Source organism: Prunus persica, chromosome G8, assembly GCF_000346465.2.
Source record: "Prunus persica cultivar Lovell chromosome G8, Prunus_persica_NCBIv2, whole genome shotgun sequence".
Lineage (NCBI taxonomy): Eukaryota > Viridiplantae > Streptophyta > Magnoliopsida > Rosales > Rosaceae > Prunus > Prunus persica.
Genome location: NC_034016.1, coordinates 6640454 through 6656487, shown reverse-complemented (window position 1 = coordinate 6656487; position 16034 = coordinate 6640454). Strand labels below are relative to the sequence as shown.

Below are 16034 nucleotides of genomic sequence, written 5' to 3'. Positions count from 1 at the left end.
AATCGGAGTTGTAACGAGAGAGATACGGTCAAAAGAAATCCAGTGGCACAATCGTAAATATTTTGAAATGGGATTTTTTTATAAAATCTGGTTTTTTTTTCTCTCTCTCTCTCTCTCTCTCTCTCTCTCTCTCTCTCCCGCGATCTCTCTCTCTCTCCCGTCACCCTCTCCTCTCTCTCTCCTCGGAACTCCGGCCACCGGCCGCGGCTGCGGACGGGGCCGGTGTCAAAAGAACCGGCTCGACCTCGGCGTCACGACTCAGCCCATCCCCGCCATCGGCCGCCGCTCCAGCCACCGGAAAATGGCGATTTTCGCCCGGATGTCGTCGGAACTTCAACGCCGTCGTTCTCCCTCCTCCGGCCACCAATTCCGTCGACCCAGGTATGGATTTTGAACCTCTCAAGCTGCTCTAGCTGATGGTTGGGTAGGATTAGATCGATTCTTAACGTAGACAACTCGATTTTCGAATTGAAAATCGGCCGAAACTTCGGCCGCCGTGATCGGCCATTTCCGACCACTTTTTGGGGTAGGTCCAAGAACAAAAGTGGCTCCAAATAGGGTGTTATACCTAGGGTAGGAGTTTGGAGCCATGGTTTTAAGATTTTCCGGCGAAGCGTTATCGCTTTGGGCACCACGCGCTGCCGGCGCGTGCGGCGGCGCGTGGGCACTGTAGAAAAAGTAGCACTTTGTTCCGATGAGATCCTTAGGTTGTCATGAGTGCGTAGGATTTCGCGGATCTCAATTCGGACGTCGTTTGACTATCGAACGGATAATCGCATATTATGCGTTATCCGGGTTCGATAGGTTGGGACCGTCGGATGGTCCCAAATTTAATATATGTTAATCTAGGTATTTCTAGGATCGTGTAGGAATTCACGGATCGTGAAACGGAGCCCCGGATGTTCCGAATAATAATTTAAAGTTTATATTTTATATTAACCGTCAGATCATGCGATCGTGAGAAATCCGACCGTCTGATCTGAACCAAACTCGCAGGACAAGTGTCCTATACCTGGTAGAACCCATAGAGACTTTCGGATCGGAAATTGGAGGTCGTGGGTTCTGCAAGTCCGGTTGACCAGGGTTAGAGTAGTTTGACCCTTGGTTGACCGTGAGTCTCCCGGAGCAATCTCACCTTTCTAGGGGGGGATTATCGGGTGCTAGATGATTGGGGAGGGTTACACAATATTAGAATTATTTATATAATTATATGTGGTTGTACAAGGGTACAACATAGTCTAGAATGTCAGTTTGGAGTGCTATACGCACTACTGTAGGTACCTCCCCGGATTTTGGATTCACTACAAGCACCATCAAGTGAAATTTAGGTCCCACGTGGCGTAGGTTATCCGGCGTTGGGACAGGCCCCATACGTGGCGTTGGTTGTACTGGCGTATGGGGAGATTTGTAATATGATGTTCAGGTCTCACGTGGCGTAGGTTATCCGGCGTTGAGACAGGCCCCATACGTGGCGTTGGTTGTACCGGCGTATGGGGAGATTATGTGATATTGTGTTGAGGTCGCACGTGGCGTAGGTTATCCGGCGTGTCGACAGACCCCATACGTGGCGTTGGTTGTACCGGCGTATGGGGAGATTTGTGATATGATATTGAGGTCCCGCGTTGCGTAGGTTATCCGGCGTTGGGACAGGCCCCATACGTGGCGTTGGTTGTACCGGCGTATGGGGAGATATTATGATAGTATGGCATGGTCGCACGTGGCGTAGGTTATCCGGCGTGTTGACAGGCCCCATACGTGGCGTTGGTTGTACCGGCGTATGGGGAGAATATGTGAAATACAGAGAAATGAAATAAGGCATCACCCAAGTGTGGAATTGGGTTTTAGGGAAGAACTACGTGTGGCTTGATCCCTCAAGGAGGGTACGTAGGCAGCCTAAGGTTATTAGGTGCAGCCGCAGACTAAATATTAGTCATAAGTTGTATTTGAATTGTTTGGTGGTTGTTTGAGAAATATTGAAAGGCCAAAGGCCATTTGTGTGAATTGCATGAAATTATAATGTGCATGCTGCCAGTTGGGAATATTAAATGCGTTTTTATGCAGGTTGAAATTTTGGGAAATGTCCAAATTATAGGGGAGACTCTGCCGAAACTTCGGCAGGAAGTCTCGATTTTTAGTAAGTGGGCCTGACATCGGGGTGATGTCAGGAATTCCAAAGGGTTCGTCTCGGATTTTGAGAAAATTCGGGGCGGGTCCTTAAATATGCACTGCTACTAACGAAAAACCTTAGCATCTGCTTAAGTTTAGATAAATAGTCATCTATAGGCTTATGGATGATTATGGACTTGATTTCGATCTAACATCTAGCCAAGATATTTGAATCTAAGGCCTTTGGAAGGAGGTTTATTTTATTACGTGTCTTAACTAATTAAAACATTCATGGTTGTTATTGGGCGTTGGACCCATGAATAATACAAGTAATCTTGACTTGAATTCTCTTGATCTTCCTTCCCTATAGAGAATAGAGAACTTAAAACCCAATGAACTTTAAGGGAATTACATTTGAGATTAAGAGAGAGGAGAGGCATGCAAGCCCCTATTTAATTTACAAACCAATAAGTCAAACCTATTCCATTCATCTAATGAATAATCGGCTAATTACATTGTGTCATGTATTTGTGTTCACAAGTCCATAATCATCTCTTTCATTATTTAATCGCATTAGATAATTAACTTAGAATCTAATTCTAAAATTTGTTATTGGGTAATATGGGCTTAATTTCAATGAAACATTTATTTCAAACAAATAAACAATTTTCATAAAAGGATGAAAACACTTTGTCATTTAGTGAAATGGGGCAAAACCGCAATTAATTAAAGTTTTGGGCAAAACTGTAATTTTTCAGCAATTGCATAAACAGCCCCTAATTTACAAAAATTGCATGAGGACCCCAAGGGGTCCTAGGGTGGGGCCGGCCATGTAGGAGAGAGAGCGTGTGTGTGTGTGTGTGTTGATATTTTAAAAAAGATCGTGCGATTTTGGGACCACAAAGTGGTTCCATCTTTTGTACCCAAAAAGCATCTTCATTTTCATTGGTTTCTTTTTAAAAAATTTAGGGGACAAAAACTATATACTATATGAACATGTCATTGGATGTAATAAAATGTTTTTGATTAACATTCAACATACAAATATCAAGTATCAAATAAGATCAAAAAGCATGCTTGACAAGAACTCCTATGAACATATCGTGAACACCAAGAACAGTTCAAGAACCTTTTTCAAATCTTTATAACTCTTCATAAATCACACAAAAATCGTAAATTCAGGCAAAAATAATATCCATGCTTAGAATTTCAAGACTAACACAACCATGTAAACATTTCACACATGGATACACATAAGACCCAAAAAGCACCTCCTTGCCGCCACTCCCCATTGGTGTCATCTCTTGATTTTTCTTTTCATACTCCTACTCATTCATCCTATATCCCATATCTTATGAATAAGTGACATGAAAAAGAAAATCTAACACATATATCACATAAGTTTGAAAACAAGCCCGTATTAAAACCAATAACCAAAATAAAAGGCTCAAAGAGACTAGACCTTGGCTCTTGATACCATTTGAAAGAAAGCATGCATCTAATGCTTGGGAAATGAACTTTAGCCACAACCTATGCAACAAAAACATTCTAAATGGCGGATTCATTTTGTTTATATTAGTTGAGCTAAACCTTTTCATTTTAAACCAAGTGATAGATTCATATTTTGCATATATAATCTATCTTTATTTGCATTGTTTTCATGTGAAATTGGTTAGTTTAATGCGTTTGGTGAAGATTTTGTAGGAAATCATACCTAGCAAGGCTTTGGAGCAAATTGTGGGTATCGGCTGGACCCTTGAGAATACTTTCCTATTTTCCCTTTAAAACCCCAAAGCAAATTCCCTCTTTGACTAAGCCGCATGTTACTTCCTTTTGAGAATAGGTCTTAGTTTTTCTAATATTCCTATTTTTCCTTTCCTTCCTAAATAAATATTATCTTCCTTATTTTTGGAGGAGTCCCTTGGCCTATAAATACAAAGCGTTAACCTAATAGCCAGGGCATCTTTTTCCACCATCGTCTTCTCTACCATATTTTTCCACCAACTTTCATTCAACCAGAGAAATATCAGAGGAAGCCAAGAATTTGCTGCTGCATTATTTGAGGAGCTTTTGAAGGTGTTCCTGTGAAGATTCTGAAGATCAAGTCCATCGGCCAAATTGGTTTTATGACAATAATTCTCTTATTTATATTTTCTTTTGTCATGAACTAATTTCCCTTGCTAGGGCTACGATGTAGCCTAACCTTGAATACTTAATTTCTATCGTTATATTAATTTCTGATTATTATCTCATGTTGAGTATTTGTTACTGTTCTTAATGATTTAAATATCTAGCTAATATTTAATTGATGATCCAAGCGGAGACCGAGAGGAAATGTTTGGTGTTTGCTTCTTGTAACAAATACCATGACTTGAATGAGTGCCCGAGAGGGACTAACATGACTCATGCAGTTTTCTTGTAGGTTCTCATAGAACTTAATGGGTTCTTGGTTTTCTAAATCCGTTGCTCGAGAGAGAATGGGTTGTTAATTGAGAATACTTTTGGTTGAGCCCGAGAGGGGATATCGAATGAATTAGGAGAAACCAACTGTCAACATGGATAATAATTAGGGTTAATTGGCTATAAGAATTAAGTAGAATTGGTTATGGTGAAGTCGGATGCTCTAGTGTCTCATCATCTTAATTTTCTATTGTTAATTAAATTGTTATTTTTCATAATTGTTTTAGTTTTCTTAAAATTAATCAATCTTCTTAATCAACTGTTCAAATAAACTTATGCATTAATCATAATTGGTAGTTAATAGGAAATTACAGTCTTCGTGGGAACGACACTCTACTTATTTCTATATTACTTGTATGGATTGTGCGCTTGCAATAATTTCACAACAAGTTTTTGGCGCCGCTGCCGGGGACTGTTTTATTTTCTATTAATATCAATATATTTTAATTCTGAGTTTAATTTGAATTTCTTCTTTTTGTTTCAGGTACTTTGATCCGTATATGCACCGTTCTCGTACCCTAGAACTCACACCACTTGACCCAGAAATCGAACGGACGTTTCATAAGCGGAACAAAGGAAACAAAAAGCACACTTTGGTGGAACCACCATCCACACCTATGGCGGAGGAAGCAGAAAGAGCAGTGGGGGAATTTGGCCCCCCAGTGGCAACTCCCTCAGCGATCCGACGTCCTGCTATTGCAGCCAACAATTTTGAGATCAAACCAGCCATGATCACCATGCTGCAAAATTCATCCGTATTTTGTGGTCTACCGAATGAAGATCCCAACATCCATCTTGCAATATTTTTGGAGATTTGTGATACGTCCAAGTTCAATGGGGTAACTGACGATGCGATCTGTTTAAGGCTATTCCCTTTCTCTTTGAAGGATAAAACCAAGCTTTGGTTACTGTCACAGCCACAAGACTCCATCCGTACTTGGGATGATTTATCTAAGAAATTCCTTGCTAAATTTTTCCCACCAGCAAAAACTGCAAAATTTCGACAAGATATTATGTCATTCGCTCAATATGATAAGGAACCTCTATATGAAGCCTGAGAACGATTCAAAGATTTATTGCGCAAGTGTCCTCACCATGAGCTACCAACCTGGATTCAAGTTCAGACTTTCTACAATGGGTTGAGTCAAACAAGCAGGACACTAGTTGATGCAGCTGCTGGAGGGGCTTTAATGACAAAAACGGCTACCGAAGCATTTGAATTATTGGAGACCGTGGCATCCAACAACTACCAATGGTCGAGTGAGAGAATGAATCTGAAACCAGCTGTGGTCTTGGAAGTCGATGCTATGGCTTTGCTAACAGCACAAATTTCTAACCTTACTAAAAAAGTTGATTCTTTAAGTGTTAATGCTATAAACACTAGTACTAATTTTGGTTGTGAACTTTGTGCAGGCCCTCATCCAAGTTCAGAGTGTAACAAAGGGAACCCATTTGCGTCCGCTGAGCAAGTCAATCAGGTTGGAGAATTTAATCGACAAAGGAATAATCCTTATTCCAATACATACAACCCCGGTTGGCGAAACCATCCAAATTTTTCATGGAGCAACACTCAGAATGTGCAGAGACCACCACCTGGTTTTCCGGCTCAAGAGAAGAAAATAAATTTGGAAGATGCGCTTACTCAGTTGACTATGTCTACCACCCAATTCATGACTGAAACAAAAACCCAATTTCAGAATCAGCAAGCTTCTATTCAGAATTTGGAAGTGCAAGTTGGCCAATTAGCTAATGTTATAAGTGGAAGAAACCAAGGAGTATTTCCAAGCCAACCTGAAGTTAACCCGAAAAATCAAGAACAAGCAAAGGCAATCACTCTTCGTAAAGGGAAGCAAGTAAATACAGCAGTCGACTTGGAACAAGAAGCATTAGAGAAAGAAAAAGAAGCTAAGAAGTCTGCAGCGGAAATGGGGCATGCATCTTCACCACCAATCACCACCACAGAAAAATCCCAAGAAGAAGAAAATTCTATACCAATTCCTTCTCCTCAACTGAAGCCATATGTCCCACAAATCCCTTTTCCGCAGAGGTTGAGAAAAAATAAAGTTGATGGGCAGTTTGCAAAATTCTTGGAGATGTTCAGAAAGTTACAGATCAACATTCCTTTTGCTGAAGCTTTGGAACAAATGCCAAGTTATGCAAAATTCATGAAAGACATTCTCTCCAAGAAGAGGAAATTTGGAGAGCACGAGAAAATCCAACTGACAGAAGAGTGCAGCGCCATCCTACAACGGAAGCTTCCACCAAAACAAAAAGATAGAGGGAGTTTTAAAATTCCATGCACTATTGGAAATAATTTCTTTGAAAGAGCTTTATGTGATTTGGGTTCTAGCATTAACTTACTACCTTTATCTGTTGCTAAAAAGATTGGTATTGGTGAAATTAAACCCACTACTGTTTCTTTGCAGATGGCGGACAGGTCAATCACATACCCAGATGGAATTATAGAAGATGTTCTAGTAAAGGTTGATACACTCATATTTCCGGCGGATTTTCTGGTTTTGGATATGGAAGAAGATTCTGACACGCAGCTAATTTTGGGCCGCCCATTCTTGATTACTTCACGCACTCTGATTGACGTAGAAGAAGGGTTACTAACTTTGAGAGTTGGGAATGAAAAAGCAACATTCAAAGTTTTTGAAGCAATTAAATTTCCAAGAGAAGCGGAGGATTGTTTTCACATGGAATTAATTGATGAAATTTCTTCAGACACATTTAAAAAGGAGAATCCGAGCCATCCATTGGAATCTACATTGGTCCATGCTGCTACCTCCCAAGATGACAACCCCATGGTTGCTGAATATGCCTTATATTTGGATGCATCACAACCATACCATACAAGGCAAAGGAATCAGTTCGAACCACTAGGAGCAGCACCTCCTAAGGCTGCCCCTTCTGTGATTGCTGCACCCACACTTACTCTGAAGCCATTGCCAACACATTTGAGGTATGCTTATTTGGGAAATTCTGAAACTTTACCAGTTATTATTGCTGCCAATTTGAGTGAAACTGAAGAAGAAAAAGTATTACGGGTTTTGAGAAAATATAAAACTGCAATTGGGTGGACAATCGCTGACATCAAGGGTATTAGCCCTTCTATGTGTATGCATCGAATACTAATGGAAGAGGAGCATAAGCCATCCGTGGAGCATCAACGTCGATTGAATCCCAACATGAAGGAAGTGGTTCGTGCAGAGGTATTAAAATTGCTTGATGCAGGTATTATTTACCCTATATCTGACAGCAGTTGGGTGAGTCCTACACAGGTTGTGCCAAAGAAAGGAGGGATGACTGTAGTAAAAAATGAAAATAATGAGTTAGTTCCAACAAGAACTGTTACAGGATGGAGAGTCTGCATAGATTACAGGAAATTGAATTCTGCAACCAGAAAAGATCACTTCCCGCTGCCTTTTATTGATCAGATGCTAGAAAGACTTGCTGGGCATGCGTATTACTGTTTCCTAGACGGATACTCAGGATATAATCAAATTCCTATCGCCCCTGAAGACCAAGAAAAAACGACCTTCACATGTCCATTTGGAACTTTTGCCTATCGCCGTATGCCTTTTGGGTTATGTAACGCTCCTGCCACTTTTCAACGTTGCATGATGAGCATTTTCTCGGACATGGTGGAGCGATTTATTGAGGTATTTATGGATGATTTCTCTGTTTTCGGTTCATCTTTTGATTCTTGTTTGGATAATTTGGCATTGGTGTTGGCAAGATGTGAAGAAACCAATTTAGTTCTCAATTGGGAAAAATGCCATTTTATGGTACAAGAAGGAATTGTGTTGGGGCATAAAATTTCAGCAAGAGGTATTGAGGTTGACCGTGCAAAAATTGAGACCATAGAAAAGCTGCCACCCCCTTCTACAGTGAAAGGAATTCGAAGCTTCCTGGGACATGCTGGGTTTTATCGTCGATTTATAAAGGATTTCTCAAAAATTACAAAGCCTCTTTGCAAGTTGTTATTGAAGGATTCTGAATTCAACTTTGATTCAGACTGTTTGGAGGCATTTAATTTATTGAAGACAAAACTCACCACTGCACCAGTCATTATGGCACCTGATTGGGAATTACCATTCGAGATTATGTGTGATGCAAGTGATTATGCTATTGGAGCCGTCTTGGGTCAAAGGAAGAATAAATTACTACACGTAATTCACTATGCAAGTCGTACATTGAATGATGCCCAACTGAACTATGCCACTACGGAAAAGGAATTGTTAGCAGTGGTATTCGCATTGGATAAATTTCGTTCTTACCTATTGGGTGTGAAGGTAATTGTGTATACAGATCATGCAGCTTTGAAATTTTTGCTTGCCAAGAAGGAAGCAAAACTAAGACTAATTCGATGGGTTTTATTACTTCAAGAGTTTGATATTGAAATTCGAGATAAAAAAGGGTCTGAGAATGTGGTGGCCGACCACCTCTCTCGGCTAGTCCGTGAGGACGAAGTTATAGAAGATGTTGGGCCTATCCTAGAGACATTCCCGGATGAGCAATTATTTTCCATCTACTCTGAGAAAAAATTCATCACCCCCTGGTATGCAAATTTTGTAAATTACCTAGCTTGTGGTATTCTTCCCCCTAATATGTCTTTTTATCAGAAAAAGAAATTCCTATCATTGGTTAAACATTATTATTGGGATGATCCATATTTGTGGAAGCATGGTCCTGACCAAGTTATACGAAGATGTGTACCTGAGACAGAGATAGCTGACATATTATTGCATTGTCATACTTTGGCATGTGGAGGCCATTATGGTGCATCCAAGACTACAGCCAAGGTTCTACAATCTAGATTTTTCTGGCCTACTTTGTTTAAAGATGCTCAAGACTTTGTTGCAAGATGTGACCCTTGCCAACGTACAGGAAATATCTCTAGTCGAAACCAAATGCCCTTGAATAATATTTTGGAGGTGGAATTGTTTGATGTTTGGGGTATTGACTTCATGGGTCCGTTTCCAGCATCATATGGGAATTTGTATATTTTGGTTGCAGTGGATTATGTATCCAAATGGGTCGAAGCAGCTGCCCTACCCATGAATGACGCCAAGGTTGTGGTCAGATTTCTACGAAAGAATATTTTTACAAGATTTGGGGTCCCTCGTGCAATTATTAGTGATGGAGGCACGCATTTTTGCAATCGTCAATTTAATTCCCTTCTTGCAAAATATGGCATCACCCATAACGTATCTACTCCCTACCATCCGCAAACTAGTGGGCAAGTTGAAGTTTCAAATAGGGAATTGAAGAAAATCTTGGAAAAGACGGTGAGTGCCTCTAGGAAAGATTGGTCATTAAAATTGGATGATGCACTATGGGCTTATAGAACGGCGTTCAAAGCGCCAATTGGGATGTCACCATATAGACTTGTTTTTGGGAAAGCATGCCACCTTCCGGTGGAATTGGAGCATAAAGCATTTTGGGCTATTAAAACGCTCAATTTTGACATGAGTTCAGCAGGGGAGAAGAGGAAGTTACAATTGAATGAGCTAGAGGAACTTCGAAATGAATCGTATGAGAATGCGAAAATTTACAAGGACCGTACAAAGAAGTGGCATGACAAGCACATCTTGAAGAAGGACTTTTATGTGGGTCAAAGCGTTCTCCTCTACAACTCACGGTTGAAACTTTTTCCTGGGAAACTTCGCTCTCGTTGGTCTGGGCCATTCACGGTGTTAACAGTGTATCCTTATGGGACAGTTGAAATCAAGAATGATCGTGACGGTACAACTTTCAAAGTTAATGGCCATCGACTCAAACCTTATGTGGCAGCTGCATTTCTTGAGGAGGAAACCACTGTCCTCCTCGATGACCCCAAGTAAACGCATCCTAAGGTCGGGCTATTGACTCTAAACTAAGCGCTTGTTGGGAGGCAACCCAACTAGGTACCTTCATTCCTTATCTTTTTAATTTTTATTTGTGTGTTTCCCTCATTCATTTCTTTTACTATTCTTTGTCCTTGCTTCTATTTCCTTTTTAAAACATTGAGGACAATGTTTCGTTTAGGTTTGAGGTGGGTAACATTCGTTTTTAATTTTAACATTTTTTTTTATTAGTCGAGTCATGCAAAACATTGGTGTTTATGTTTCGGTAATACTGTTTTAATCTGTGATAGAATTGAAGATTTGGCCCACGTTGCCTTCTTCAGTTTTTCGTGCTGAATCCAGTCATATAAGGCTCGTAATTTTCTGACTTTTCGTTTGGAAGTTATAGCTGTTTTTCTGAACAGGGGTCTGGAACTCGAATATTTCTGCGATTATGTACTGTGATCTGTATTTAACGTCAGTTTTCATCTGTTTTTCTGGTATTTGTCTAAAGAAAAGTTGTGCATTTGTTTGTCTATTTTCTGAGCATATAGGGCTTGTCAAAATCTGTGCAATGCTTTGTGAGATAATTGTTGAAAACTGATCTGAGGTCGAAATTGAAAAGAAGCAGTTTTTCTGATGAAATGTAAATTCTAGTTAAAGCTATTACTTTTTCTTGCTAATAGAGATGCATATGCCATGTTTTGATCATGAATGCTTTACTAACGTGTTGCCATGAAGGGTTATTGCATTATAATCTTTGCACTTCACAATACCACATTCGTAATGTTTTGGTGGACAAGGTTGCTATGCTCGAATGACTATGGAATATTAGTGGAGACTGCATTTGTGAGATAATTGAGCCAAAAGCCATTCTTTGAGAGGGGTTTTATTGTTTCTACTCTTAAACACTCTTCAATTTTTATTTTTATTTTTATTTTATTTTATTTTTTTATTTTTTATTTTTTTCTTAATTAGATTGCTCTCATTAGGTTTGTATTGGATACTAAAGAATTTTCTTATTTTTGTAGGTACGTCGCTTCCAAGTTGGATGGACCATAAGAGATGATGTTAGGCTATGCATGTTTTCACCCTCTAAAAGACTTTTCATCCTACCCTTTTGTGTGCATCATTAACTCCTTTGTAACCAAACACTTAGCCCTTCCTTCATCACCCCTACTATCTTTTAACCTATATAACCCGTTTCTAAGCCTTACCTTACAGCTTAGGATGTGCCAAAGTGATGAAAATCAGAAGGTTGAGCTCTACACCAAAGAATTGGCGTGTACCGAGGTGTTTGTGCAAAATTGCAAGAAGAAAAAAAAAAGTATAAGAAAAGAGAAGAAAAGAAAATATTTTGCAAATCCAAAGAATAAAAGTTCAAAATCACTCCAAATGGAGTAGAAAATTGCACAATCCCTGGACGCTGAGTGGTATAAAAAGTTCAAAAAGAGCTGGCCGTATATGTGATCGTGAATAATGCTTTGGTATGTCCTAAGTTTTTGTTATTCCTTTCCTTTCTTTCTTAACCCGAACCGAGCCTTTCATTACAACCAAAGTAAAAGACCTAACTGATCTTTTGGGAAATCTTTCTTGGAGGTGAGGTATGTACTCTAATTCTTAGTATTCGATTCTTTTCATGAGACATTATTTTCAAAAATTGCCATTCTTCAAGCTAAGCATATGTGTTAATATTTGATTTCCATTACATAACTTCATACACATATGTGACATTTGAGTGTAAGCCTAGGACTCTGAGAGAAAAATTATAGAGTGATATCCGGTGAGGATTAGAGTCAAGGCGAAATAATTCTATGGCGTTTGAGTGTGGCTGTCTTTAAGCTTTGATGTTATGAGTTTTGGTATTACACATTACACTATGATGCAATTTACTCAAGGTGGCATATCTTTAGTGATGCAAATGTGATTGGCATGCATTCGTTTTTATTAGCCTGTTTAAAGTGGTGTCTTTAGCTCTTTTATTTTGTAGTAAAACGTTTGTAGGTATCGTGACTGGTAAACCCTCAGGAGACACAACTCCTCCGACTAGGGACACCTAGAGGTTTAACGGCTTGTGGCACATGCTAAGTGCCATCGAGTTTACCTGCGAAAGTGGTTCAGTTAGTTTTTGTTTTGTGTTTGTTTTAATTTCTAATTTTGCTCGAGGACTAGCAAAAGATAGGTTTGAGGTAGTTTGATAGATTCATATTTTGCATATATAATCTATCTTTATTTGCATTGTTTTCATGTGAAATTGGTTAGTTTAATGCGTTTGGTGAAGATTTTGTAGGAAATCATACCTAGCAAGGCTTTGGAGCAAATTGTGGGTATCGGCTGGACCCTTGAGAGTACTTTCCTATTTTCCCTTTAAAACCCCAAAGCAAATTCCCTCTTTGACTAAGCCGCATGTTACTTCCTTTTGAGAATAGGTCTTAGTTTTTCTAATATTCCTATTTTTCCTTTCCTTCCTAAATAAATATTATCTTCCTTATTTTTGGAGGAGTCCCTTGGCCTATAAATACAAAGCGTTAACCTAATAGCCAGGGCATCTTTTTCCACCATCGTCTTCTCTACCATATTTTTCCACCAACTTTCATTCAACCAGAGAAATATCAGAGGAAGCCAAGAATTTGCTGCTGCATTATTTGAGGAGCTTTTGAAGGTGTTCCTGTGAAGATTCTGAAGATCAAGTCCATCGGCCAAATTGGTTTTATGACAATAATTCTCTTGTTTATATTTTCTTCTGTCATGAACTAATTTCCCTTGCTAGGGCTACGATGTAGCCTAACCTTGAATACTTAATTTCTATCGTTATATTAATTTCTGATTATTATCTCATGTTGAGTATTTGTTACTGTTTTTAATAATTTAAATATCTAGCTAATATTTAATTGATGATCCAAGCGGAGACCGAGAGGAAATGTTTGGTGTTTGCTTCTTGTAACAAATACCATGACTTGAATGAGTGCCCGAGAGTGACTAACATGACTCATGCAGTTTTCTTGTAGGTTCTCATAGAACTTAATGGGTTCTTGGTTTTCTAAATCCGTTGCTCGAGAGAGAATGGGTTGTTAATTGAGAATACTTTTGGTTGAGCCCGAGAGGGGATATCGAATGAATTAGGAGAAACCAACTGTCAACATGGATAATAATTAGGGTTAATTGGCTATAAGAATTAAGTAGAATTGGTTATGGTGAAGTCGGATGCTATAGTGTCTCATCATCTTAATTTTCTATTGTTAATTAAATTGTTATTTTTCATAATTGTTTTAGTTTTCTTAAAATTAATCAATCTTCTTAATCAACTGTTCAAATAAACTTATGCATTAATCATAATTGGTAGTTAATAGGAAATTACAGTCTTCGTGGGAACGACACTCTACTTATTTCTATATTACTTGTATGGATTGTGCGCTTGCAATAATTTCACAACACCAAGTATCTTAGCTTAGTCTCTTTGAACACAAATAAAAAAAAGGGAAAAAGGAATAGATCTTTACCATTGATGACCTTTTCTTGATTTCCCAAGGATGAACACCTTCGTTGGAAAGGCCTTTTGTTTCTCTTGATTTTGACTCCTTCACCTTAAGGCTCAAAGATTGGATTCTTCTATCTCACCACATCAAATGCTCCTGAAGAGAAGGCAATCAAGAAGTATGGATGCTAGTCTACTTTTTGATTGGACCAATTTTTGGTTTATGGAAGATGAGATACAAAGATGATCACTCATCAACCAAAGTAGGAAAACCAAAAACTCTAGCTAGGTTTTCTCCAACACTTAGCTTATATAGGATGACACCAATTTGGGTGGGTATTGGAGCTCCATTTGGTCCATGGGTCATGTCATCTTATGCCACATTATCCTTTGGGCCCAATAGCCTTTTGGGCTATTTTGTCCATTTCCTTTTAAATCATATTTAAAAGCTCAATCCAATATTTCTATATGTCAATATTAATTCCATAATTAATCTTTTAATTATAATTTAACTATTAAATTATAATTATAGTCTTATGCAATTGACCATGTCAAACTATTTGACTTTGGTGAATTGCTCCGGTCAACATGTTGACTTTGACATTTGATTATCAACCATTGACTTGTGTCTCCTCATTTCATTTCTTCTCATTTGTACCTCTAATCACATCCTTTGGGTGTGCAGATCCGTAGGTTTCTTTAGCAAGGTAATGGGTTGACTCAACTCCTTAGAGATGATATACGAATTAAATTCCACAATTTAATTCTTCCTATTAATAAAAGTTAATTGAAACCTTTTAGGACATCCATGTCAAATCCCGGATAGTATGATATTGTCCGTTTTGGGCCCCGCCCTCACGGTTTTATTTCTGGGAACTCACGAGCAACTTCCCAATGGGTCACCCATCCTGGGATTGCTCTAGCCCGAACTCGCTTAACTTCAGAATTCTCATGGAATCCGAAGCCAGTGAGCTCCCAAAAAGCCTCGTGCTAGATGAAGGTGGGCATGTACATATAAGGCACATCACCTCCTCTCCACTGGTCGATGTGGGATGTTACAATCCACCCCCTTAGGGGCCCGATGTCCTCGTCGGCACACTCGCACCACACGGCAGAGTGGCTCTAATACCATTCTGTCACATCCCGAATCAACTCCGTCGTAGCACGATATTGTCTGCTTTGGGCCCCGCCCTCACAATTTTGTTTCGGGGAACTCACGAGCAACTTCCCAGTGAGTTACCCATCTTGGGATTACTCTAGCCCAAACTCGTTTAACTTCGGAGTTCCCATGAAATCTGAAGCCAGTGAGCTCCCAAAAGACCTCGTGCTGGATGGAGATGGGCATGTATATATAAGGCACATCACCCCATCTCCGTTGGTTGATGTGGGATGTTACAATCCACAAACCGTTGCCTAGCAGCAAGTCACGGTTATCCGAGCTAAATAAGACATTGTAAAAGAACCTATTCAAATTGGAATGACCGTGTAATTGAATCTTCTCTTATATCAATACTCCTTATTCACATTATTAGATCACGGAATCCGATTGTCAATATTCTAATGCGAATCATTCCTTTTATATGATTATCCTAGTAAGACTTGAAGACTTCTTCTTTCAAGTCTTATCCACTACTCTGCGCAGAGCTTTGACCAATCATATCTTGGAGTATTCTCTCTCTTTTACTGAGAGTAGAGATTCCTTGTTGTACATTCATTTATTTCCATGACTCTATTGAGAATCCTGATGAGCACCTTTAGGCTATACCTAATTCAGCATGACCGTAAAATGCCCTCAAAGATTAACAATATAGCCAAAAAAATATATATGATGCCTCAGGTCTAAGGATTAGTTTGCACCATTGCAATTTATGAGTTCCAGCTTGACATGTGAGTAAAGACTTTCATGTTGTAACTCATGTGTTGGATCGCGTTCAGTTTACTCGTTCTTCTACAAGCACCTACACACATATCCATATTTCTCCACACTAAATGACTTGAATCCTTCCCATTCCCTACATAAAGAGGCGATATTGTGTGTACTGGTCTTTGAGGAATATTGACGCCCAATCAATATTCCTATGACCAGGAACATATTCAGGATTTAGGGATGATGAGAAGTCTCCATGTATGCAATCTCATTACATAGCTTTCATATCGACTTG

The 16034-nt window shown here is 39.2% G+C and overlaps 1 protein-coding gene across 1 annotated transcript; it reads left to right on the top strand.

Annotated features, from left to right (window-relative positions):
* LOC109950808 lies at positions 5757–12094 on the top strand. The gene is made up of 3 exons (XM_020570940.1): positions 5757–8299; positions 8399–9301; positions 9437–12094. The coding sequence occupies exons 1-3, from the start codon at positions 5757–5759 to the stop codon at positions 10413–10415; spliced, it is 4425 nt and encodes a 1474-aa protein (XP_020426529.1). The 3' UTR covers positions 10416–12094.

Coding starts and splice junctions, on each gene's coding strand:
- LOC109950808 (XM_020570940.1), top strand. CDS start 5,757: ATGACAAAAACGGCTACCGAAGCATTTGAATTATTGGAGACCGTGGCA. Junction 8,300..8,398: donor TTGGATAATTTGGCATTGGT/GTTGGCAAGATG, acceptor AATTTCAGCAAG/AGGTATTGAGGTTGACCGTG. Junction 9,302..9,436: donor TGTGTACCTGAGACAGAGAT/AGCTGACATATT, acceptor CTTTGTTGCAAG/ATGTGACCCTTGCCAACGTA.